The sequence below is a fragment of the Amblyomma mixtum genome, chromosome 2, assembly GCF_055824585.1.
Source record: "Amblyomma mixtum isolate Tamu chromosome 2, ASM5582458v1, whole genome shotgun sequence".
Lineage (NCBI taxonomy): Eukaryota > Metazoa > Arthropoda > Arachnida > Ixodida > Ixodidae > Amblyomma > Amblyomma mixtum.
The window spans coordinates 291,235,596-291,261,284 of record NC_143013.1 but is presented as its reverse complement, the minus strand read 5'-3'; the positions used below and the strand labels follow the sequence as shown (position 1 = coordinate 291,261,284).

The 25,689-nt window shown below is 48.2% G+C and overlaps 1 protein-coding gene across 1 annotated transcript in view; it reads left to right on the top strand.

The window, feature by feature from the left end:
* Positions 1 to 25,689, top strand: part of LOC149364440 (uncharacterized) — a 29,454-nt gene continuing 3,765 nt past the window's right edge. Inside the window, exons 1-16 of the mRNA XM_089568699.1 lie at positions 1 to 43; positions 1,631 to 1,746; positions 6,123 to 6,272; positions 7,860 to 8,168; positions 9,076 to 9,207; positions 12,416 to 12,537; positions 13,024 to 13,266; positions 14,863 to 15,109; positions 15,549 to 15,825; positions 16,400 to 16,457; positions 17,561 to 17,686; positions 19,475 to 19,579; positions 21,599 to 21,679; positions 22,715 to 22,792; positions 23,596 to 23,836; positions 25,266 to 25,424. Of these exons, the coding sequence (XP_089424825.1) occupies positions 1 to 43; positions 1,631 to 1,746; positions 6,123 to 6,272; positions 7,860 to 8,168; positions 9,076 to 9,207; positions 12,416 to 12,537; positions 13,024 to 13,266; positions 14,863 to 15,109; positions 15,549 to 15,825; positions 16,400 to 16,457; positions 17,561 to 17,686; positions 19,475 to 19,579; positions 21,599 to 21,679; positions 22,715 to 22,792; positions 23,596 to 23,836; positions 25,266 to 25,424 (2,487 nt within the window). The remainder of the gene's footprint in view (positions 44 to 1,630; positions 1,747 to 6,122; positions 6,273 to 7,859; positions 8,169 to 9,075; positions 9,208 to 12,415; positions 12,538 to 13,023; positions 13,267 to 14,862; positions 15,110 to 15,548; positions 15,826 to 16,399; positions 16,458 to 17,560; positions 17,687 to 19,474; positions 19,580 to 21,598; positions 21,680 to 22,714; positions 22,793 to 23,595; positions 23,837 to 25,265; positions 25,425 to 25,689) is intronic.

The following is a 25,689-nucleotide window of genomic DNA, read 5'->3' as shown; positions in this document are numbered from 1 at the left end:
ATGGCCGCCTGGAGCAGGGAAGGTAGCCACACGTCCCTCAGCGGTGAGTCACTGAACATCGCGGGCTAAGAAGATGGCACAGTGGTCTTGCAGCGGCAGCGCACGCTCAGCTTCTAAGTACGAGGCTCCGCTTTTAAGTGCATCACGGGATCGGTGCTCTGCAGCGGCGACTGTATTAAGGACAATGACCTCTCCCACTGGCTTCCTGCCTTGTCCTGCAGAATTCGCGGCGACCCTACTGAGGATTTCTCAGTTTAGTAAGCCTAGTAATATACGCTGAGGGGAGGGGGGGGGGGGGGGTGCTAGTAGGCGCATGGTTTCGTAAAAATACGAAGCGCAAATAGGCAGCACACGCACCCTCTTCCTCCAGTGCTGTTTTTCTTACGTTTCGTGCTTCTACGAAATCATCTCAGCTTCTCACTTGACATGCCACCGTCAGCTTCGTTTCCCTGCCTGAATACCTACTACATTATCCTAACATACCATAGGTTCTCTCACCCAAAAATATTTTTCCTTTGTGATTTTCCCGCGATAATCAGACTTCGGTGCCACCTAAAGACTTTCAGTCTCCAATTAGCCCAAGCCCCTCCATTACCGCATTTTTCGCAGTAGATCTTCGGGACGCAAAAATACGCTAAGCGGCGTTCTCGCAACAACTGATTGAAATGCTCTCGATGCGCCAGATTTACCGCGTCGAACATGACATGAGGTACTGCGTGCCTTACAAACGGATGCAGTTCTGAGCGAAGACAACATGACTGGCATCGAAAGGCTATGTTTAGGATTAAGAGCGGAGCTAAGGTATAACGATTACTGAACCAAAATCGACATGTGTGCTAGTCGGTAGTAGTTAATGGTAAAATCGACATTTTTATAATACTGTCGGACATCCTGATGGGCTCAGGTCGTCGTAGCACCTACAGTGCAGCAAACTACTTGAGATGAAGTAGAGTTAACATTACGCCATTCTAGTGACCGCCACGGTCACGCAGTTTTTAGGTTTTGTTCACAACTTTTCAGAAATGGCGTAAGGCATTTGAAATGCCGCACGGTGACAGTGCTTTTGCAGCCCCTCCTGGACGGTCTGTAATTTTGAAGAATTAAAAGCGGAATAGCAACTTTTTTTTTTTCGGAGTGGAATACCGGACGCGAAATTTGGAGGTCGTGGGTTCGGGTCCCACCAACGGCGTGTGATTGTTTTTTCTTCTGCTTTTTAATCAATTATCTTTAAATAATTACACTATTAATCTCCAATTAATTGTGTATTAATAGTAACAGTTAACAAAAAATTCCCTGTGCTTTTTGGTTTCGCTGACTTTTGGCCTCCGTCATGTATGTTAGAACGAGCCCCTTCTTTCCCTTCCCTTATCACTTCTCTGAGGCAGTAACAAAATTGATGGCGTTAAGAAAGCGAAAGCAGGGCCGTAGGCATATTAAAAAAGCCAAGAGTCACCGAAACCAACGAGAGCATAGAGGAATGTTTACACGTTGCTTAAAATTTGTGGTGTCAACGGAATTCAGAGGTGCAATCATTTTATGGCTTAAAGATAGATACCAGTCGATTCGGCGAAGCCGCGCGTCGGCTGCCATGAGAAAGACTAAGAATGCGCTTTAAACCGCGGTTGCGCAGAGCTCAGCCGTCGTTGGAGCACGGCGAAGCCGGAAGTGCAGAGTCGCCACACAGCAGGCCTGCTCGGCTACTTGATGCCGTTCTACCTGTGCCCCGTGCTCTACCCCGGCACAAAGGTAAGGTGCCGCTTGCTTACGATAGATGTAATGCCCGTAGAGCAAAACCAGCGGTCGCACTCCAATCGTGGTGGCGGACATTAAGGCAACTGAATTAATGAGTTAACTAAGCGAAAGGGTTAGGGCAGCAGGGAGACATATTCACGACAGTTAGAAGCGCAGAAGCTGCCTAGAAGCTGCGCTTCTAAGTGTCGTGAATGTGTCTACCTGCTGTCCTAACCCTTTCCGCAGTTAACTCTTTAATTCAGAAATGAACCAACTAGCCCGGCAAATCCTTTTGCAACATATTAAGGCAACGGCTCTTCACAGCATATACCTCTCTTTCTCGGACTAGATCCATGGCTTACCAATTTGGTAGCGTGAATCTTTTCACTATAGTCGCTTTTGCCTTGAAACTGAAAGTTCGAGGCATCTGCACCGCATTTAAATCGAGGGTGCTCAGAAAGAAAAAAGGACTTGCAATAGTGGATTCAAAGCTTGTGCAGTGAGTCTTCAGTTTTGCACCTCTTCTGTGGAAGCATTCTTTCAAGAAATACTGAGCTGGCTAAACTCGCACGGACAGCTATGACAGTGCCATGATGTTGCCGCAGACGGTTAGCTCAGGCCCACCTTTCAATGCCTCACGCACCAGTAAAAAAAGCCTCTCAAAACTGAAAAGACGCAGTGCAGACAGCAAGGTCGAGACGTTGTCCGGAGACGAACTGTCTTGGTGATGGCTGCATTTGTGGCTAGGCAAAAGGTGGTAAAAAAGTCTACCCAACGTCATGTCACTTTCTTAAAGGGACACTCAGGTCGAATTGAAGGTGACCTGTATTGAGAAACTACGGACTTGCAACAATAAACAGACCACCCTCACCGAACACGCAGCTTTTAAAAGCTACAGACGATCAATAAAATTGGCTGAGGCTTAGCTTCGTTAAGCCCGGTAATTGCGAAAGCAATTTCCCCTGGCTGCGCCTAGGTTGGCTGGTGGTGTGTCTTGATGGTGCTCTTAGTAAGGGTTATGTTATCAAAGTTGGTTAATGACGCTTAAGCTTCGCATTTAGGAGTGGAACGCGACAGCGTGTTTAGCGCTGCCAGGCAGTCCACGGAACGCCACCACCCGTTCGGCGCGATGCCTTGCCCTTTGAACGCGACGCTTTTTGAGGAAAGGAAATTACGCAGTAATTCTCTGTCATCTCGGTGGACACCCGAACCGCACCGTTCATGAAGGGAAGAACGCCACCACCCGTTCAGCGATAGATAGATAGATATGTGTATTTGAGTGTGCCTCAACAGCCAAGTGGCCTAAACGAGCGCACACTAGGTCAGGTTTGGTTTGGTTTGGTTGGTTTATTGCGGTTTAACGTCCCGAAGCAACTTAGGCTATGAGAGACGCCGTAGTGAAGGGCTCCGGAAATTTCGACCACCTGGGGTTCTTTAACGTGCACTGACATCGCACAGCACACGGGCATCTAGAATTTCGCCTTCATCGAAATTCAGCCGCCGCGGCCGGGGCACACTAGGTCAGATACATCAGAATGACCACTTCAAAACATTTAAAAGCAGGCATGAAAACAACAATTAGGCAAATATGTCCATGTCAATAAAAGTTTTGTTATACAAGATTTGTAAACGAGTCATTGGACAGATGGCGTGCAAATCGGGATAAAATGTGTCGAAACATTTTGCGGCTTTTGCATGCGGCACAGGAAAATTCAGCGACATTAGTAGGGTCCCACAGTTAATGAAACCGCGCACGACTTTTTGCAGAAACTGCATGTCACGTATGCGTCGCCTGTCGCCAAGGGTACACATACTGAGGTCTGCCAAGAGAGAATCATAGTCGTAGAAACGACGGTGACCAATATATCTATCATAATAGATGCGTATGAACTTACGCTGGACATTTTCAATTTTCGTGCAATAGGCGACAGATACGCTATTCCAGGCTATTGACGCGAACTCAAGACGCGGTCTCACAAGGGCACAGTATAGAGTACGTAGACATTCGTGCCGTCGAAATTTTTTTTGTTAGTCTAGAGATAAGACCAATATGCCTCAATGCGCGTAACACAATTGAATTTACATGCAGTCTAAAATCAAGCTTTGAATCAACAACACCAAGGTTTCGTACATGGGGCACACGAGAAATTTGACCCGCCAAAAGTGTGTAATCAAACGTAACTGTGTCGCGTTTCCTAGTTAGAGACAGGACGGAAGTCATTTTATTATTCAGTTTTAAGCGATTCATCAAACAACAATTCTCAACGTTGTTAATGTCAGCTTGCAATTGGCGGCACTCCTCAATATCTCTAATATTACGGAGTAATTTGAAATCATCTGCGAAGAGCAAAATTCTCGAGTTCTTGACATGTAACGGCAAATCATTAATAAACACTAAAAACAACAGCGGTCCTAAGTTGGAGCCTTGAGGCACTCCCGAAGATGATAGAAATTCGTTGGACACACAGCCGGAAAATCGTACCATGTTACGGCGGCTGCCAAGGTAGCTTTTGAGCCACCTGCAGTACATGGGGCAAAGTCCGTATCTTTCCACCTTCATCAGAAGTACCTCATGGGAAACCATATCGAAAGCTTTAGTCATGTCAAAGTAGACTGCACCTACCTGACCCCGATTAAATACATGTGGCCCAGTATAATCAAGAAAGCTGCATAAATTCGTTTCCACGGAGCGACCTTTCGAAAAACCGTGCTGCAGAATTGAGATCTTCTGTTTGAAGTATGAGCCCATGCGTTCGTACATAATCATTTCAAAAACTTTCGCAAAAAAAAAAAGAAATTAGTGACACAGGTCGAAAGTTGTTTACATCACAAGCATCGCCAGTCTTGAATACAGGAACAACTACTGACAACTTCCAATGACGAGGAAAAACACCAGTTGCAAAGATAAGTTGAACAAATGCGCCAAAACAGGGCCAAAAATGTCAGCGCATCCTTTGATTATGAAGCTGGGAATTTCATCAATTCCTGTTGAAAGTTTTGGCTTAAGTTTCTGAATCGCCGAAAGAACCTCATGCTCAGTGACAATATCAGAAGCTAAACAGTCAGCGCTGTCTTCAAGGGTGATAACAGCAGTTGTGTTATCATGGCGCACAAAACAAGAGTTGAAGTGATCAGCAAAAGCTTGGCACACATCTTGATGTTTAAAACAGATGCCATCGCGCGTCTTTATCACAGCAGCACTAACCTTATCATTTCTTTGCTTGCGCACAAAATCCCCAAAACTGCTTGGTTCCTTTTTAAAGTTCTGCTCAAGAAGTTTGTGGTACTTGGCTTCATCACGTGCAATCAGTTTTTTCACAATTTTTCTGCACAATGAATATCTTTGGTACCGATATTCACTTTCTGATTTCACGTAGAGTTTGTGATACTTCTGTTTTTCCTTCAAGTAATGTCTCAAATCGTGCGAAAACCAGCAAGGAAATCTACACTTCTTCGGTTTACGGCGAGGTATACATTTTTTCATTATACCTTGTACAATTGATGTAAGTAGCTGAACGCCTGTGTTTACGTCCTCAATCTCAAGCAATTCTGACCAGTCGTAGGCTAGAAGATCATTGGCCTAAGGTAATTGCGATACGCGTATCTAAATTTTTCTGGCACCATCGCACGCACTGCACGAAACGACAAGAAGAACGACAAGGTAAACGGGCAATGACATTGTCTACCAAAACAAGAGGATCGCGCACCGCTTGCACGCCAAAAAGAGGCACATTAGATAGAATTAGGTCTAAAATGTTTCCAGTACAGTTCTTCATTGTATGCCTTGCCCTTTGAACGCAAGGCTATAGCCCTGGCTGCGCCTGGTTTGGCTGGTCACGTAGAGCGAGCGCCTCCCCCACGGCAGCGGCGCGTGGAGGATTCGCTGGGACGATCGCGACGAGCAGAGTTGGGGGGCGGGGGGGGGGGGGGGGAGGGGGGCGCTTTTCCACAGCTGGCATGACGTCACGTACAGCGACCGCCCCTCGCGACAGCGCCGCGCGGCTGCGGCATGGAAGATTCGCTGGGACGATCGCGACGAACCGAGTTGGGGCCCCGCTTTTCCAGCTGGTATGATGTCACACATAGGTCACGCTAAAGGTCAGTGGTGGATTCTTCGGGACGACGGCCAAGAACGGAAACCTCGAGCAGTATTGCTTTCGCAATAAAAAATAAATACAGGCGGGTTGCAGAATCTGCAGAGCTTTGTGAACTCAGCAGTACACGTGGGACCCACTGAATTCGAATGCTTTGCGGGATTTCCTCTCAGTTTTTCTTTCGTTGTGTGTCGTGTTTGAGGTAGCCACCTTCTAAGCTGTGATGGACCACTTAACGAACCCAACAACGGAGTCTCTTAACAACCTGTGGCCAATGCAAAGTTCTCGTCGGTCCAGGAGAGCAAGTGCTTCTACTGCGTCCTGCTGATGATGTCCTGGTGGATGCTGCGCGCCATGCCCAAGGCTGTCGTGGCCTTCCTGCCGGCCATCGTGCTGCCCATGCTGGGCATCATGGGCCCCGAGCAGGTGGCCTCCAGCTATTTATCGGTATGTTGTATACCACCCTGCACGCGCGATGCTGAAAGGTTTGTTTCTAGACCTAATAGAGGACTTCCTGCGCTCAAAATGGTGTCGTCGTCGTACGTGTAGACTGAAAACTCCCGCCTTTGCTTGTTGGTTGAAGGTGCTGCAAAAAAGGGCTATCCGAGCTGTATTCAACCTTACACTCAGCCAAGACACAGGGGAGGTTTTTAGAAAGCACAAGTTACTTAAAATACAAACAATGTATGACAAAAAACTGGCTATATACATAAAGAACCAAATAAAATACAGTAAAGAAATGTTTCAGAACACATATCTGCACATGCCTGGACTATATAACTTCCGAACAGCTAGTTTCCATGTTTCAAAGTCCCGTACAAATTATGGCCACCAAATGTTGACATTTATGATACCGCGAGTTCTAAATGCTTACGCCCCGCTACTTTCTATGGCAATGGAAAAACGAAGTGACCAAAGCTATAAAAGAGCCTGTGCATGATATGCTACTTTCGTGACAGTGCTGTATAAGTAAACACCGTTGTATCTTTTTTTGGTATCAAATCTGTATACTACTGCCAATTTAATTTTAACCTGCGTTTTTTTTTTATGTTCGAAGTCGGTTGCTGTAATGCTTTGAATGTTTGTTTTAATTTGTTGTTTGTTTTTTGTATAGGAGGGCAGGCCTTAGTCAGGTGTTGTTTAACGCCTTTTGCCTGCTCGTCCTTGGTTTACGTCTGCATTGTAAACCAAAAATAAACCAATAAAAAAAAATAAGAAAGCACCTTGTCGGGTGACATGTGGTCCGGGTACCTATGTGACACTTCACTCAGCACCAGTGTTAGTCAAATGTTTAGGGGAATCCCCAAGGTGCAGTAGATTTGTAATAAGGGAGTAATTACTCATCGACGTCCACCCAAGCGCAGCCGAGTAATTATTCCCTTTCACTCAGTACCATGTGAGCCCCCATGGCCCCATAGGACACAGTGTCTCCATATGGCTTCACCGTTACCATATGGCCCGCCCGGGTCACAAGTATCATACGACCTTACACTCGGCGCTTCGATGGATGTTTTTAGGGCGTCGCAACGGTGACTACAAGGCCAGCTGAGCGAGCTCGCCTAGCAGGGAACTGGGAAGACTGGGATCACTTTTTTTTTTGTCCGAGCTTATTCCTACTTATTCTGAAAGATGTAAAATGAGGTGTCCCTACGCAGCGCAGGCAAGCAGGCAAGGTTTTTCGCTGCATAAGTGCGGTATAGACGGTACCTCTTCAAAAGAAGGAAGGCAGGAGAGAGCCTCCTGTTAACCTGGAGGGTTTAGAAGAATCGGAGACCACATCGCACATGACAAACGCTGCCGTCTAAACGTCTGTAAGGCTATTGAAGCTGCTACGAAAATTCGCGGCGCGATGAGGAAGTTCTACGCCCTTTCGGACTGTCACAAGCTCGAAAGGAGCTGTGCCGAGGACTCCGGCGTCCTAATCAGGGGTGGGGTCAAGCAGTTTTTGTGCCCGTCTATTCAACACAATGCATGGCATTGTCAGGGGCTCTACTTTTGCTAGCTACACGCATTTGACGGCCCTTCGCGTGCCAGGTCGACGTCCTGACGGCGGCGTTGCTGCTCTGGCTGGTGCTGGTGGGCGACGAGACGGTGGCCATCCGGCGGCTCAGCTACGCGCTAGTCGGCCGTTTCGGGGGCCGCGCCAGGCCCGTGCTGGCGCTGCTGACGGCCGCCACCTTCGTGGCGTCGTTGGTGCTCCCCCAGAGCCTGGTCGCCGTCGCGGTCACGTGCCTCGTCGAGCGGGTCTGCAACTTCGTGCACGACGAGGGCCTGCAGGACCCTCAGCGCTGCCTCGAGAGCGCCGTCGCCAACGACGAGTGGGCTGGCCGCCCTTCCTGTGAGGTGCGCCCGCCGCCGCCGCATGAACTGGCTTAGCAGAGCACGTTTTATGGCAGACCGTATGCTAGTGAGTTTGCGGGGATACGGTGGCCACAGCTGGTGAAGGACAGGGTTAATTGGAGAGACATGGGAAAGGCCTTTGCCCTGCAGTGGGCGTAATCAGGCTGATGTTGATGATGACGACGACAGGCTAATGAGAAATAGTGCTCGAAACAATGACACTAATGTGTGATAGACATTGTCGCCTTCGTGATGTCCTTGAAGCGTCACCGCCCAATCACGGCCAGTTCTATGACTTGAACAGCTTTTATAATCTGGCCGTTTATTCACTGCTGCGAGCTCTAACTCCCAAAACCTTACCATATTTCGAAGATTCAGTGTGTGTGGGTGGTCGCAGTGACAACGTGGTCGCAGTGACGCGGTTAAGCATTGTGTCATCCTGTACCCTTCCAACAAAGTAGCTCTCTGGGGCCATAAGCCGTATTGCGAAACCTGTTTTCTTTAGTATCGCTTCATGTTTTCGCGCTTCACATACGCGAATCCTTTCGTTGGCATGCTACGTATGAAGCTTATCTGCAGTCTTAACCCCGGCCCTCACTATCGCAATCTCTCCCAATCGATCAGGAACATGGATAAACAGGTTTATGAAACTCGATTTTGTGCTTTGTGTACGTTTAAGTCAGCCGCAAGTGGAAGGTCGGACTTTCACCTGTTCTGCATCTAATGCGAAAAAGTTTGGATGAAACACGCTCCGACTCTTGTATCGTGCTTTTCTTGTCACGGGTCCTGGAATGGCAGGGACCCCCTGACTGCTGTGGCTGTAAGACCTGAGCTGTGTTGTGCCTGAAGTTGCTGATCTATGAACTTCTTGTCGCAACCTGTAGCTGTTACCACAACCTCATGTTTGAAGGTTGACACGCTGCTACTTTACGAGGAACTGGCCGTGGCACTGTGGAAGCGTCATCGAGCTGGCCTCCGAGATCCTGACCCAGAGGAAGGCTGCGGTGTTCCGGACAAGCCCGCCAATGGAGCTGATTCCAGGGTCGGTGCTCCAGTAAAAAGCAGCCGCTAGGGTAGAAGAGAAACAAACATATGCAGCCGTTATACTTTCTTATCAATTAATTTTCAGCCATAAAATGAGTACACTACTAACTTTTCCATTAGTGAACAGCCCAAATTCAAATTAAAAAAAAATTCCCTGTACTTGGTTTCGATGGCCGTTGGCTTTCTTATATGGATCACAGTGAAACAGTTGTACCCCTTACTATAGCATAGAAATCGGTCGCTTGCCGTCGCATGACTGCGCTGAGGGGCAAGACCAAGCGTGTCCAGCTAGTGAAAATCAGCATCATCGTCCCGCTAACACGAAAGTTAAAAATGGCAGGGCTCTGAAAAAAAAAAAAAAAACGCGAGCATTTTGGAAACTGCATTTTCTGTTTTTTTCCCCGAGGGGTGAAAAACAACAACAACAACAACAGCAAAAGAAACGGACATCGTCTCTAGAGGACAGGTAAATCAGGTATTGGGCCGCTATTACAGTGAATATTAAAGCTGTGGTGGATAGCTGTGTGAAAATATAAGCTAAACGAAAAAGTGCGCTTCACTTAGTTTGTTTAAGTTCTAAAGTAATTCATGTTTGAGCCATTACATTAGAAGCATGTTTGTAGTTTGTAAGGAAGGACTAAGCGACCAACCTTGTGCGGTTCTGTGTTACATGAGAATGCGACTATTGTGAATATTTTAAAGCTCCTTTTGTGCGATATCGCATGCCTATACCTAAAGAAATAGCTTCCTCAAGAAAAATAAAGAGCTTGTAGTGCTTTTTTGGTGTTCAGCGCTTTTTATTTTTCATTTCTCAAAAAAAATTCTCAGCCGCTAAGTGCCAAGCGTAGTAATGGAAGTCAAACGAAGTGTGAAAAGATTTTTTCTACTGCTTGCAACATCACCCTGTCATATCCAACCGCCCATAGTCGCCCGCTTAGTGAGTGCAATTGACGGCAGCTCGAATTCGAGCTCAATTTTGAAGCGGCTTGGAGCCAGTATCGGTTCTTAGCAACAAAGCTGTTCCACAAGTGTATGTCGTGCGCATCAGCTACTCATCAAGCATCTTCTAGAACTCTGGTGCAATTTCAACAGACATTTCGAAAAGGGTGCACTGATCGGCTTGTCTCTCAGGCTCCCCTTGGCGCTGTAAGATTTCGAGAGCATTCTACGGGATCTCAGGACTTCGTTAGATTGACTTCCCGAGCGACTGTAACGAGGCAGGATCCTTGAAACGCCGTCGTGCAGACTCTGAACGAGAGGCCCTACGATGGCCACTTCTTGAACCTTTCAGTATAGCTCCACGTGCGCCTTCTGTGCCTTAGTGCAGACATGTGCATCCACCATCATTATGCACTCGCTTGGAATTGGCAGCCTTTCCGATTAAACCAGAACACCAGGCGCAAGAGCATATGCACGAACAAGAATTCATCAAAAAGCTTCCAGTTTATTTGGGTTTAATGTCCCAAAGCGACTCAGGCTATGTGGGACGCTGTAGTGAAGGGCTCCGGAATTTTCGACCACCTGGGGTTCTTTAACGTGCACTGACATCCTACAGTACACGGGGCTCTAGAATTTCGCCTCCGTCGAAAATCGACCGCCGCGGCCGGGATCGAACCCGGGTCTTTAGGGCCAGCAGCCGAGTGCAGTAACCACTGAGCCACCACGGCGGGGCTTCATCAAGAAGTATTTTAACTGTCGAACTTTGGGCGTATCTGAGTATGAATAATCTGCATATTCTTGCTTTGAGTATCTTTCCAATGCTTTCAATATTGCAAAAAGAATCTAAGTTTTTTCAGGATTTATAATTTCCTGAAATTTTACGTCTCTAACTACAGTACACCCATTATCCCTCTCCTGGGTCAGCTGTACCCTTTTCTGAATATCATTTCCACCTGACCCTCTAACGTATCCATCTAGGCTTTTCATTAAATGGAATCCATTACAATATCCTATTTTTCGTATTATGTGTGCCGCTCATGCCTGTTCTTGAATCGAGCTCGGATGGCATTAACTCATGCTTGTTTCCTGACCCATACTGCTGTCTTCTTGTCTCATGCCGCTGCCCCAATCATTTTCCGTTCGATGGCTCGCAGCGCGGTCCTCAATATCAGTTCAAACGTTTTCGTTAGTCTTTATGTTTCGACCCCATAGGTGAACAAAGCAAAATACAACTATTACGTAGTTTTCTCTGGATACACAGGCTATGTAGGAAGTAGCGATAGCCCTAGCCGCAACGCACTCCGCATCTAAATACATAGTTACAGATTCCCAGGCGGCTTATAGAAACTATATGCGTGGCAGAATCACCCCGCTAGCCTGAAAAATTCTTAGTCAATGTAGGACTTCAGCTGAACGGAAGGAATTAATATGGGTACCAGGTTGCCAGGGAGTTGAAGGAAACGAGCGCGCACACGCTTCGGCCCGAGCTTTTCGTCCTCGGATTCCTTCTACATCCTACCTTCCTGATTCAGGCTCCCCCTCTCCGTTAAAAACATATTGAGAAATATTGCAACATTTGCGCCTTGAAAGGCAGGCACTCCCGAGGCCCTTTAAGGGTTTCAGTAAATTAGAGGAATGTCACCTTCGCAGGCTACAAACTATGTCTTAATAATCCAGCTACGCTCCACGCCATTGAGCCCGAGTCCTTTTCGGCACAGTGCAAATTTTGTGGCCAGAAGGCAAACTTGTACCATATGGTATGGGCTTGTCAGAAAAATGGCAGCATTGCCATCATAAATCAGCCAACGCGGGAGGGCTGGGAGGCGGCCCTGTCCAGCTCGGACCTCGAGGAACAACGAGCCCTCGTCGCCAGAGCACGGGCAGCGGCTTTTACGAACGGCGTCCCGGACTAGGGACCCGATCAGCCTTCCCTTCTACTAAGGCATTGTGGCTTTAATAAATGCTTTCATCACCATCATCTTCCTTCCGGAGCCCTCCACTACGGCGTCCCTCATAGCTTGAGTCACTTTAAGACGTTAAACCCCCATAATTTATAAACCATAAACCATCGTCAGGTATATTGTAAGCTGCTATTAATTTTATGAGAGTGCCTCTGAGTACACGTGCTTATTTATTTTATTAATTGTTTCTGCGACATTTTACGAGACCTCGGCAGGGTGAGCGCGCAGTATACATGAGAACAAATGCTGGAAACAACACACAAAGAAAATGAGCAAAACTCATGAAAATGATTGCAAAATGCGCAGCTTTTGAATGCGGCGGCTCTGAGGCGCAAGGCATCCATCCTGAAGCATCCCAGGAGGATCATCGGTGCCGCTTCGCCTGGCCGCATCTCCACGCTGCCAAACAACAATGGCAGTACGCCAAGGTATCTGACACTCTAGTACTACATCGATGCTAAACTGCTTGACCGTTCGCTTTTCTGTTCCAATCCCGAAGCGGCTGCTACCCTGAACATTTTGGAAAGCGATGTGGCATCTCTGTGCAGCTAGTTCGTACACAACCGGATCCAGAAATGCCGCTGTGTGTGTAATTCGGTCAGAAGGGGCATTGCTTGCTAGATTTCTGCCCATAGCAAAATTACCTTTGCAATGCTTTCGATGACACGGAACTGCGCATTATAGAAGCGTCGGCAGTGGATTAGTTGGTACTAAACTGCAGAACTAACAGCCGCAGAAATCTTGTGTACAGGTTAAACGCCACACAATGAATTCTATATATACGAGTGCTATACCCAGAGCTTTCGGTGCATTGTCTAGAGAAGCAGAGCAAGCATGACGGCAGCTATTCTCGGCGCTCGTGGTTAACCGTAATGGTTGCCAATCGACGCCGACCTGTGGTACCCTACTCACAGAACGGCGCCTTCTGGTCGCACCAGCGGCCCGAAGTTTGCGAAGCTGCCGGCCGACGACCAGCAGCAGCCCGACGCCAAGCAGTCGCGGAGCCACAAGCCGAGCGGCAAGCTCATCCGCGCCAAGCGGCGACGCCAATCGTTCGCCGACAAGCCGCACGTGTTCCGGGACAGCGAGCGTCGCCACGTGCCCCAGGACCAGCAGCCGCTGCCGGAGGAGAACAGCAGCCAAACCTCGTTCGTCAGGTGAACGAGATCCCTGCTCCGCTTCTGCTACTATATCGGATACAACTCAAGAACGCAGCGGATTTTCCCCTTCAAAGAACCCCCTTCCAGCCAATGGCATCGGCCGATTCTCGCGACCCTGCTAGCGTGACAATGCAGGGAAGGGACAATCCCCAACTATGGAGGGAAATGACTATCCCCTTTCATCAGCCACTCACTGCATTGTCGCGATAGCAGGCTCATGGCTATCGGCCCACGCCTTTGGCTGGAAGAGGGCCCTTTGATGCGGAAAAGAATCTCTGCCTCTCCCGTAACCGAGAGTAGAGTAAGCATGAAATCTTTACGGGCATAACACATTGGTTGTAGATGGTACTAGTCAAAATCTTGAAATGGGTCTAGTGTTCACCACACCACACCACACCACACCACACCACACCACACCACACCACACCACCACACCGCACCGCACCGCACCGCACCGCACCGCACCGCACCGCACCGCACCGCACCGCACCGCACCGCACCGCACCACACCACACCACACCACACCACACCACGCCACGCCACGCCACGCCACGCCACACCACACCACACCACACCACACCACACCACACTCTTCTTGTTGCGTCGAAGCGATCGCCTGCAATAGTGCGGGCATGCTTAAAAACGTTTTTTTTCTTGACTTGTATACGACTATAGCACCGCGTGCAGACGGCAATGGAAGCACTCTTCCGGGGGTTCCTTGCCTGTAATTCTTCAGGTGGCTCGGGAGGTAATTGTCAGAAGTCCGCTGTCTTTAGCAGAATGGGTTGTCTTTGTCATGAGCATTGTTGACGATGGTGGCTTTACCGTTTTTGCCAAAATTAACCAGGATGACGGGACAGCGGGAAAAGTGGGCTGGCGGTGGAGAGGTGGCTCTGCGGTCGCCAGTCCTTGTAGGCTGTAAAGTTAACCTGCATGACGTCAACGTGCGCCATCGCTATACCCCTCTGGATAATAATAAGTCTCCTGACAGCATGCGAAACGCTGAAATGCTAAAAGCAGTCTGGGTAATATCTTCAAAAATGATATTACATGCAGCCCAGGAGATATGTTCTGGCCGGCTGCGTCAATGTTTTCTTTTCTCCTCAGCGCATCACTCGCACGCTAAAAGACAAGTGTGATAACCTATACGTCAAATCTTCCCCCTCCCTCAACTCTCCTCGTCAGTATAACACACTTTCGGTACTGCTACGTCGCGGTGCTCCGAGCTGTTCACCCGAGCCAACCGTGGGGGAATGGAAAATCATGAACGCACCTAATAACTGTTTACTGAGGCGATTTGATGCACCCTTCGAGTTGGTCACGCATATATTACACACAGCTTCATACTAACGGAATAAGCCAAGAACCCCAGGTGGTCGAAATTTCCGGAGCCCTTCACTACGGCGTCCCTCATAGCCTTAGTTGCTTTGGGACGTTAAACCCCAATAAACCAAACCAGCATGATAGCCATAGCCGCTTAGACGTCGTAAAATCCAACACAACACAATTCAGCGCGTTCGCATATCTCAACCTAGCCCGTTGCACGTGGACTGCCTTGCATCGACTCCCGTATTTTTTTTCCTTTCCGGGCAGCCCGTGGGCGCCACAACCACCGCGGACGGCTTTCTCGCATCAGCCGCGGCGCATAGCGCTCGACGCGCACCGTGCGTCGGCCGATCCAGCTGTCGCTGGCGGTGCGGGGCCTCCTCATCCACTGCCGAGAGGTGGGGCCAAAACATTCAGTCCGATGAGCCCGCTTTCGCCGATCACAAGACCGTCGCTGACTGGCAGTAGAGCTAGCATCGGCTCGGCAGCCTCATCCTACGACTCGGTTGGCCAGGTACGGTCTGGCGGCAGATGTAAGTGTGCAATGGTGGGCTGAAGTGGGCGATGAAGTGGGCGAGTTGGAATGGCTTCGTAGTTAGAACTCAACAAGAACAGTAAGGACACAACGCTCGTTTGAGCTCCCCTTTATTTTCATCCTTGTCTGTTCGGGCTGATTTTTAACTGTAAACAAGGGAGGGAAAATCTCAGGGTGCTTGCCAACGTTCCGACAAGAGGACTTGTCTTCGTCTGGGCAAAGCGTTCACCATTGGCGGGGTTTAAATAGGGTCATCCCTCCGAAAGGTCATCCCTATTTAAAAAGTTTTTTTTTCTTTTTGTGCCTTCGTCTGTAAGCGCTGTGGATTCCATGATGACTCATGGTGACATTCACCGCCGACGTCTTTTCTCGAGACAATGTTCGTACCTTCGCATTCCTCCCCCCCCCCTCTTTTCAGGCGGCTCAAGCAACCTCGAGGAAGCGGGCACAGCTGGAGGCCTCGATTCGCCCCGTGGCCCTTTCGGGCGGTGGGGTCCGCGCTGGCGTCGCAGGCCCTGTGCTGCCGGCTCCGCAACCCGAGGAGGGAGGTGGTCGTCGTCCGCTGGGGGCGCGACAGCCTCGCATCCTGATCCGCCACCAGAACCAGGTGGTGCTGCCCGGGCGCGAGTCTCCCAAGCGGGCTGGCGAGTTCCAGCGCTTCCGCGGTCAGGACCGCTCCTTCGTGACCGCCGTGCGTAAGTGCCCACAGAAGAAACGTGGTGCTACGAGCGCTCCTGAAAGCCACACACATACCCAGTATGCCTTACATTACATACATACCATATACCATATATGATAAACCACACCACACCACACCGCAGCGACCGCGCACCGCACACCGCACCGCACACTACACACCACACCGCACACCACACACCACACCGCTCCACACACCACACCACACTGCACCGCCCACCGCACACTACACACCACACCGCACCACACACCACACCACACACCACGCCCCACCGCACACCCCACCCCACCCCACCGCACCACACACCACACCACACCACACCACACCACACCACACCACACCACACCACACCACACCACACCACACCATACCATACCATACCATACCATACCATACCATACCATACCATACCATACCATACCGTACCGTACCGTACCGTACCATACCATACCATACCATACCATACCATACCATACCATACCACACCATTCGTGCTTCAGTTTCAGAACATCAGTATTGTGCTGGTACATGCAAAAAACTAAATGGTTAGTGATATTTTGTCTCTGTTTCAGTGTCGTCGTTACATTCCAAGCCTCCAGACAATGAAGACGAGGACCCCGAAGAACTGCGGTAAGGTACAAGACTACCAGCGTGAATTACCCACGCGAGTTCTTGGATATGAACATCTGTCGAATCAGTGCGCTAAGCTCGATGCCGTTTTCACTGCAAAAGGGCCTACACTTTGTAATACCGACCGACTAATCCCTGTAGGGGGCACAGCGATACGGAGACGGAGAACCGCTTAGAAAGCTACATGCTTAGATGGTTGGAGTACTTCCTAATTTCACAAGAAAAAAACACGAGGAAGCGATGTATATTACTAACTCTTCTTGTAGAAGTGCTGTACAAACCGCAAGCTCCTCTTGTTTTCATCTCTTATGATTCAGCAGGAATGTTAAGCACGCGCCTACGCCGTGGTCGGGAGGTCTTTGCTATGGGATTTATTGGCGCAAACATAAAAAACGCAGCGACACATGTTGTAACAACTTTGCTGGAACACTGCATGAAATCGGATTTGCAGACTGGAACATTAATCTGATCCTACATTCCACATAGATAATACGTGTCCTGCAGTTGTTTTCCCTCCTAAGGTCATCCCTGACAACGTCGTCTTTCCATACTCTAGAGCTCAGCTGGCACGTCAAGTCGCGCATGTTCCCAAAACCCATACTGCTTCCTTCCTCATTGCAAGCGAGCTATGACGATACGCGAAATATCTTTTCCAGCATGGAATTACAGACTCAGCTGGAGCCAAATATTAATTCGTCAGATTTGGAGCACCACACGGTTGATGCCGTTACCAGGAATTCGGGACAAGTGCTTTTCTAGTTTCCTTGGCTGTCACAACGTGGTGCATGGATTGGAATATTAAAAAAAATAACGTGTTGACGTCACCCGTGAGTTAAAGAGTGAGTATGACCAAGTGGCTGCAGAACCAAATGTAATAGGCCACTAGGCTTACCGGCACTGGCTGGGAGCTGTCCCGAATTCCCGGTAATGATCCACTAAGATGCCACTTAGAAAAAGGCTTGCTTTCTCATTTGCGTAGTAATGATTACTTGCATGTGAGTAGAGGTGTTCCCTTTTACAATGGACCGGACTGTAGGTTCGTTTTTCTAATGCCATCGCCTCTCTCTTGGCATTAATCTGGTGCGCCCTGGTGTATGGTGCAGGCTGCAGCGCCACCAGAAAGTTCTGGCAGCGCTGTGCATGTGTGGCAACATGACCAGCGTGGCGGGCAGCATCGCCAGCTACTGGTTCATGCCGGCCGCCGAAGCCATCGCCGCCGTCATGGACAGGTATGCCTTAACACGAGGACGCCTATTTACCAAAACCAAAACGCCGATCACCCGCCGCGGTGACTCAGCGGTTAAGGCGCTCTTCTACCGAGCCGGAGTACCCGGGTTCGATCCCGACCACGGCGGCCGCGTTTCGACGGAGGCGAAACGCAAGAGGCGCCCGTGTGCTGTGCGATGTCAGTGCACGTTAAAGATCCCCAGGTGGTCGAAATTATTCAGGAGACCTCCACTACGGCACCTCTTTCTCTCTTTCTTCTTTCACTCCTACCTTCCTCTCTTCCCTTACGGCGCGGTTCAGGCAACACCCTCTCTAGAGGGTGTTGGTTCAGGTGTCCGCCGATATATGAGGGGCAGGTACTGCTCCATTTCCTTTCCTCAAAAACCAATTTACCAATTTGCCGACTGTTCTGCAGCACTTCGTATGTTTTAAGGCGAAAGCCTTTAATGGCTCATGCAGTCGTGACCAAGACGTGTTAGCAAATTTGTCCGCGTTTCAGATTGGTCGAAATGGTCGTGACGTCACTGCGCGCAAACTTTGACGGGTGCACCCGTCAAAGTTTGCGCGCAGTGACGTCAGTAATTGCGCAGTAACTGTCACATATTTCGGTGGACATGTCCACCGAAATATGTGACAGTTACTGCGCAATTTCCTTTCCTCAAATACAATATTTGACTGGTGTCCACCGAGATATGTGACACAGTTACTGCGCAATTTCCTTTCCACAAATACAATTTTCATTTTCTTCATTATGGCCCCTCTTTTTTTCTTTCACTCTACTTCCTCCCTTCCTCTACGGTGCAGCTCAGGTATCTACCGAGATGACAGAGAATTACAGCTCCATTTCCTTTCCTCGAAAAGCGATGCGTTCAAATGGCAACGCATCGACTCCCTGCCAGCGCTACAACACGCTGTCGCATTCCACTCCTAAAGGCAAAGATTAAGCGTCATTAATTGGCAGTTAATTAATGCACCAACAGAATGTGAAGTGAACAATCGCGTAGCAGAATGCAGCACTCAGGCTTTCGCCTTTCACCACTTTAGCCGCTAAAGGTCATCGTCACTTTAATTAATTTTAAGCAATTAGCCATTAATTACTAATTAATGGCTAATTACTGATTAATGCCTAAATGCTAATTATCTATTAATTAATTGTTGTTGTGACGCTTAAACTTCGCCTATAGGAGTGGAACGCGACAGCGCGTTGTAGCGCTTCCAGGGAGTGCACGGGAACGCCACCACCTGTTCGGCGCGATGCCTTGCCCTTTGAACGCAACGCTTTTTGAGGAAAGGAAATGGCGCAGCAATTCTTCATCTCGGTGAACATCTGAACCGCACCGTACAGGAAGGGAGGAAGTGGGAGTGAAAGAAGAAAGAGAAAGAGGGGCCGTAATGAAGAAAATGAAAATTGTATTTGAGGAAAAGAAATTACGCAGTAACTGTCTCACATATCTCGCTGGACACCCGTCAAAAGCGTGACACCTCTGCTGACAAGCTTCTGCTGACAGCCTTCTGTAGACAGTGATAAGGCATTAAAGGCTTTCGCCTTAATATCGGCGAATGGTGTATATGACCGCTACTTTTCCATAGGCGCTGGGTATATTGGTGCACCCCGCTTGAGAACCTCTCAGCCTCAGGAACGCGTACGACTGTCCTATGAAAACGCGGTGTCGTTCCCATCCGTAGTGGCCTCGTATTTGGAACATTACTACGTACGCCTGGAGTATGTGGCTTTCTGCCCTGCATGCTTTGCGTTACAACACCTCTCCCTCGAACTTTTTCATGCACAGCTCGTCGCTCTCGTTCTGGAGCTGGACGCTGATCACGCTGCCGGTGTCGCTGGCTGCCTCGGCGCTCTCCTCCGTCTGCGTCTACTACGGAAGCCTGCACGCCAGGTGCGTTTATTGAGCGTGGTATGATGATGATGATCGTGGTAAATGTGCTAGACGGAGCGCATACCGTTTATTAAGCGTGGTATGATGATGATGATGACGGTAGTAATAAATGTGCTAGACTGATCGCTGACCTCACTGAATTAATGGCCCGGCCTGAGCAACGCGCTACGTCAGACATAGGTGCGTAGCCTCCCAATGGTCGCACAGAAGAGTTAAAATGCGTGTCTTTGTGAACGTTGAGAGTGCGTGCAGCACACTACCGCAACCATCACGTGCTTGCCAACCCGTGACGACATGTACTTATTTATTTACAGATAGTATTAGCCCTTGAGGGGTCTATGGCAAGATTGGGGAACAATGGTTGACAATAAAATCCATGTTCGAAAGAATCAGGAAACAGTGCACTCTGACACAACTGAGACATAAACGGGAGACATAAATATTTACACTGGAGATATATATGTCCGCACGTATTAAAGAACCCTGCTGCACACAACCGGAAAAAGATGCATTGAGCTGTGCACAGTACTCATAAGCACTTCTTGGGATAGTTCAAGGTTCTTCTTGAAATACGAACATAGAACGATTGCTGAAGAATGTGGTGATAGATAGGGAATCCACAAGGTCTTGGGGTAAAGAGTTCCATTCCCGAATTGCATATGGAAAAAATGAATAGCGAAATGTTAGTATGCAGAACCTGTATTCCTCTGTGTTCCCTGTCTTAGATTCTTGCTACTGTCAATTTTGAGTAAATTGTTGTAGAGCTGATAAGACACACAGTGATAAGAAAGACAGACATCACAAGACAGACAGCGTCTAGGCGTCAAGGCAGTTTTTCCCGTACGCTCAAGTGTCCAGCGAACAATGTGGCTTCGTGCAGGGTGCGCTACTTACAAAGTAAAGCGCTAGCTACGTGTAAGGCGAAGACTGTCCACGATGTCGTAAAGTCCGCGCACGCTTGTGTTCGCCAGAAGCTCTAGTCTTGCTACTTTTACGGCGTACGGAACGTGCCTTCTACATTTACAGAACCTAATTTTATGCGTAGCATATTGCAATCACTCAGTTCAGCCCTTGGGCGCGGCCGGGCAGCCACCAAACCACGTGACGTGACGTCACGACAGCCGGAGGAAAAACCGTAGGTAAAGATGATGGCGATTCTTGGTGAGAAGTGCAAACACAGTAGAAAGGGGAAAAAAAAGGAGAAAAAGAAACAAAAAAAATAAAAAAAGAACGGCTGAGCATGGTGGCGGTTGCCACCGCCCCGTTTCAAAGGGGGCGCTCCTATCCATCCATCCATCCATCCATCCATCCATCCATCCATCCATACGTCACGGAGGAAAAGCTGCTGAGAAAATCGAGTGCCGCCAAGCAATACCTCGCGCAAAAAGACCGCGCAGTATGCAACGCATTCTTGGCTTAACCAAGCTAAGCCTGGGAATCTTTTTTATCCACGCGAGCACAACACTAAAACTACTATTTTAATTTACTGTATGAATGGTGATAGTCGGTGAGTTAGAGACATTTATTAGGGGAAGATCTCCTCAGGTATAAACTACAATCATTCCTATACTTGGAGTATTGAGTGAACGCGAATGATACTGTGCGCGTTGAATGTGTATTCAGAATGCGATAAAACTAAGCCATGGAAGATAAAAAGATACGTTGGCACGCGTTGAAGTTGGCCTGTATCAATAGATGACTGTGCGCTAATAAGAAAAGTGGCTATCTTCACTACAGAATTGACTTTTATAAGCTGAAAGGTAGAAAAAGGAATGTAATACAGGCATCGCTACACTGCAATGATGTCCTGAATTTGAATACATGGCGGGAAAAATAGCGTTACATTTTTTACCAAATTCGATCAGCAAATGAATGAGTCTTTTCATCATTAACATAGCCAGATAGAGTCATACAATCAATTTTTACTAAGGACAAAAATTGTACGATATCCTCATTTAAGCATGCGCGAAGTTTGACAGGCGATTATTATGTACACTGCTTTCCGGTTTTCGCTTTCAGTGATAACCAGCTCAACGCACAAGCAGAACGGATCATCTGCTGCTACGCGAAGCTGAGGCTGAACAGACTGGAAAAATATAAGCAAGTTCCAGTTTTCTATTGTTCTCATTTCGATTTAAAAGCAGAACATTTTTCTCGCAGGTGTTCGGCGAGAGCTACAGCGTATCCTGCTTGTGAGATTCAATCCGTTCATATTAGAATTCAGGTCTTTTTAACAACCATGAAATGTTCATGTGGCATCATTACTGGAAACTGGATGCTCGAAACGGCGGACATGAGAAAAATCAGTCTAACTAAAATATCCACTGATAATTAAAAGGAATAAAGAATTTATAATAAAGGAATAAAGGAAGGAAGAAAGGAATGAAGAAAGGAATAAAGGAATAAAGAAGGAATAAAGAAAGAAAGAAGGAATAAAGAAGAATAAAGAACTTTAAGAGGGTTAACTGCTGAGCTCGTTGGTTTTCAGACATAATAAAGGATTTTTAGCGCAACAAGGAAACACAACACAAGAAAGACGGCAACACGGGCGCTTGTGTTGCCGTCTTTCTTGTGTTGTGTTTCCTTGTTGCGCTAAAAATCATTTATTATGTAAGAATAAAGAACCTTACAATATTTTTTATAGTTGAATCCTGCCTTCCCAAAACCGTCAGAATTTGCAATCTGTACGATAGGTTGGTCTGAAGCATTCCACTTCGATCGACTTTCATGCGACAAAGTGTACCCAGACATATGCTTTTATTTTTCATACAAAAACTGACCTTCTTTTGTAAACACAACCTTATCAAACAGAGATGAGGTTTGTTTACGTAAATATGCTCGTCAGCAATTCAAAGGCGTTTTTATTGCACTCAGTAAACATATCCAGGTAATTTCTGTATTCTAGTTGTATTCAAACGTATTCTCTACCTATAACCTTATACGAGCTATAGTTTGTGAACTATAAGAAACGCGCCAACATGGCAGTGAGCATTTCAGAACGAACTCCTTCCACGTGTGAATGTCATTCGTCTTACTACATTTCAATAAATGCTAGCAGGAGGCTTAACGACCTTTGGCACGTTCCCGCCTTTCTGCAAGTTTGCTCTGACTTATACAAACTTTTTTGTGCTCCAGGATCTTCGAACTAATAATTCTGCTGTTTTGGATTGGATACTCTGGAATTACTCTCGGCTGCAGGTTCATACAGAGGCAGTAAGTGTGCGCTTTTTCTTGCTTATATTTTTTAGCACACTGATTATTATAGTCGGATAAAACTCAAGAATAAAGCATCGGATGCCTCTCAAAAGAGACCCTTCAGCCACCCCATTCTCACGACGCCGCGGATAATCTGATAAACCCGTGGTTAGTTTCTTTCATCTGCCACCTCCTGCAATGTCACGCTAGCAGGTCGAGGGGAATTAACCATTACGTCTTGAGAATCGGTGGACGCCAGCGACTGGAGGGCCTGCTTTGAGAACATTTTAAGGCGAAAGCCTTTAATGGCTCATGCTGTTGTCCGTTAACAAAATGTCACGCGCGTTTAACCAATGGTTGCTTCAGATAGAGGAGGAAAAAATGAACCTAGAAGCCAATTTTGATGACTGTAGATTTATTAGTTAATTATAGGCAAAAATGTCGAAATTGCGTCGAAATAGCGCGGACGTCGATATAACGACGAGAACAATGACGTCACATCCACCGGAAGTCGTCACGGCATAGTGAAAATTGTCACAGAATGGTCGGAAAAACGTCGGATTTGTGTCAAATTAGATGGGAAAATGTGTAATTAAGCGTAAGTAACACTGAAGATCCCCGAAAGATGTATAATTTGGGTATCGATATAGCCACGGCAACGGTGTGACGTCACATTCACCGGAAGTCGTCACGGCATAGTGTCCTCGGCTTTCGCCTCTCAACACTTTTCCATTTCGTTCTTGAGTCGCATGTGACTATAGATCTTGAACCTCTGCTACTTCCTGTCTCGCGAGGCTGAGCAGCAGTGCCGGCGTGTGCAGGGACCTGAGTACATGCTTCCTCGGCGGCATCCTACTGCTGGCGTCGGCGCTGCCCAGAGCCGTAAACAAACCGCCGAGGATGCCGAGCCCTGGCCAGTTCCGGGACAACGTGGACGTGGACGGCGACGATACGCCGGACTTCCGGCCCGCCGAGCCGGGCTTCGCCTCCCGCGCAAACAGGCTTCCCTGGGGAACCATCGTCATCTACGGTGCCACCTCGGTCCTCACCAGGGTCGCCGAGGTCCGTCCGTTCGAGCTCACCCGATAAAAGTCTCGAGATTTAGGGAAATTTTATAAGGAGTGCGCGCCTTTGATCCCTGCATGGGCGCATTTAAGGGAAGATTACAAAAACTCAATGAGAAAAAAAGAATCAAGGTTCTAGAAAAGTATTCAGTCAAGTTAATGATATCTTAGTTGAAATCAAGAGGAAGAAGTTGGCTTGGGCAGGGCATGTAATGCGAAGGCAAGAAAACCGCTGATCCTTAAGGGTAACGGAGTGGATTCCAAGAGAAGGCAATCGTATCAGGGGGCGGGAGAAATTTAGGTGGACGGATGAGATAAAGAAATTTGCGGGAATATGGTGGCCGCGGCTGGCGCAGGACTGGGTTAATTCGAGAGACATGGGAGAGGCCTTTGCCCTGCAGTGGGTGTAGTCAGGCTGATGATGATGATGATGAAGTGTAATCATGTTTTCACAGTGAAATGGCGTAGGAGTATATTCCTTCTCCTAGCTGAAGTCAAGCATCTTGAACACCAGAAATGTTCCTTTGCGTAATTACAGTCAGGCTCACATTGCACATACATTTTATAGCTTTATTCTGGAAGGCCTCTGAATGGCCCTTTATTTTTTCTTTTGCCTGCGCAATGCTGTGCATGGTTTTTTGTCCGCGATGGGTGCATTCTCGGGGGGAGGAGGGTGGGTGGCACGGTCGAAACTATTGCACAAATCGGGCCGTTAAAGGCATATACCTGCAGCATTTTTCATCCAGTGCTGCAGAGTACAGTCTTGATCACAACTCTTCCCACCAAAGGCTTTTCGCTTCAGCCGCATAATGGAGCCATCACGGCACTATTAAATACCGAAGGACCTTGAAACGCTAGAACAAGGTTTTTTTAGGGTAGAGAAGCTTCCTGCTAGACATGTGTTTTGAATGATCCGCTACACGGAGCATTCTAGGAACATTCATTTTGGTACAGGGGAACGCTATGGCCTGAGGACCTGTGGCAGGGGGTGTACACTCTGCAGAGCCCTTGGCCAATCGTACCCGCCGTGAAACTGCCCTCAGAATCAAGGTTGTCAAAATTAGCGCTATAAATAGCCCGAAATTCCGAGATCTGTTACAGATTCCGTGCGGTGCGCTCTTCGCATTTGTGTGGCCCGACTGATCACAAGTTCGCGCTTGAAAACACTTCCAGGTTTTGCTATATTATTTTTGAAACCCCAGCGAGCAAGACAAACCGGAAACTTGCGTAGAATCCTATCGTGGCTGTGGCTGCCTTGATGGTGCCTGTCTTGGCGTTCTGCTTGCGTTGCTTGCGCGGAGGTGCAGCCGTCAAGGCTAGCCCGTGCTGTAAAAAGTTCCCTTGGAAAACAAGAGAGACACTTAGATGGCACAATCGCTGTTTTCTTACGAGGTTTATTTTGTGGTCTTCCCGCTCGTGGTCCGCAGAACACGGGTCTGGCCCAGGTGGCGTTCGACAACCAGTTCTGGAGCCAGCAGTCTGACCTGGTCAAGCAGGTCCTGCTCACCATCGCCTCGTCGCTCATGGCCGAGTTCATGACCGCGGCCGCGCTGTGCAACGCCATTCTGCCCATCGTCACCAACCTCGTCAGTACCAACTCTTTTCAGAACTTAGTTGTTCGCGTCACTGTAGGTGTCCCCAGTCGACATCAGCACTAGTGAAAACCAGATATGGACCGCACTCCATATGAAGGCTAAAGTTTGAAAGTTATTTGGACGAACTATCTGACAGTTACGTAGTCCACATTTGGTAGTCACAGCGTGAAGAGGCCCTCCTTCTCTTCCTTCGAAGAATTGGCAGGAGACGAACAAGAGAGGGAGGAGGAGAAAAAGGAGAGGGCGTGTCTACGAA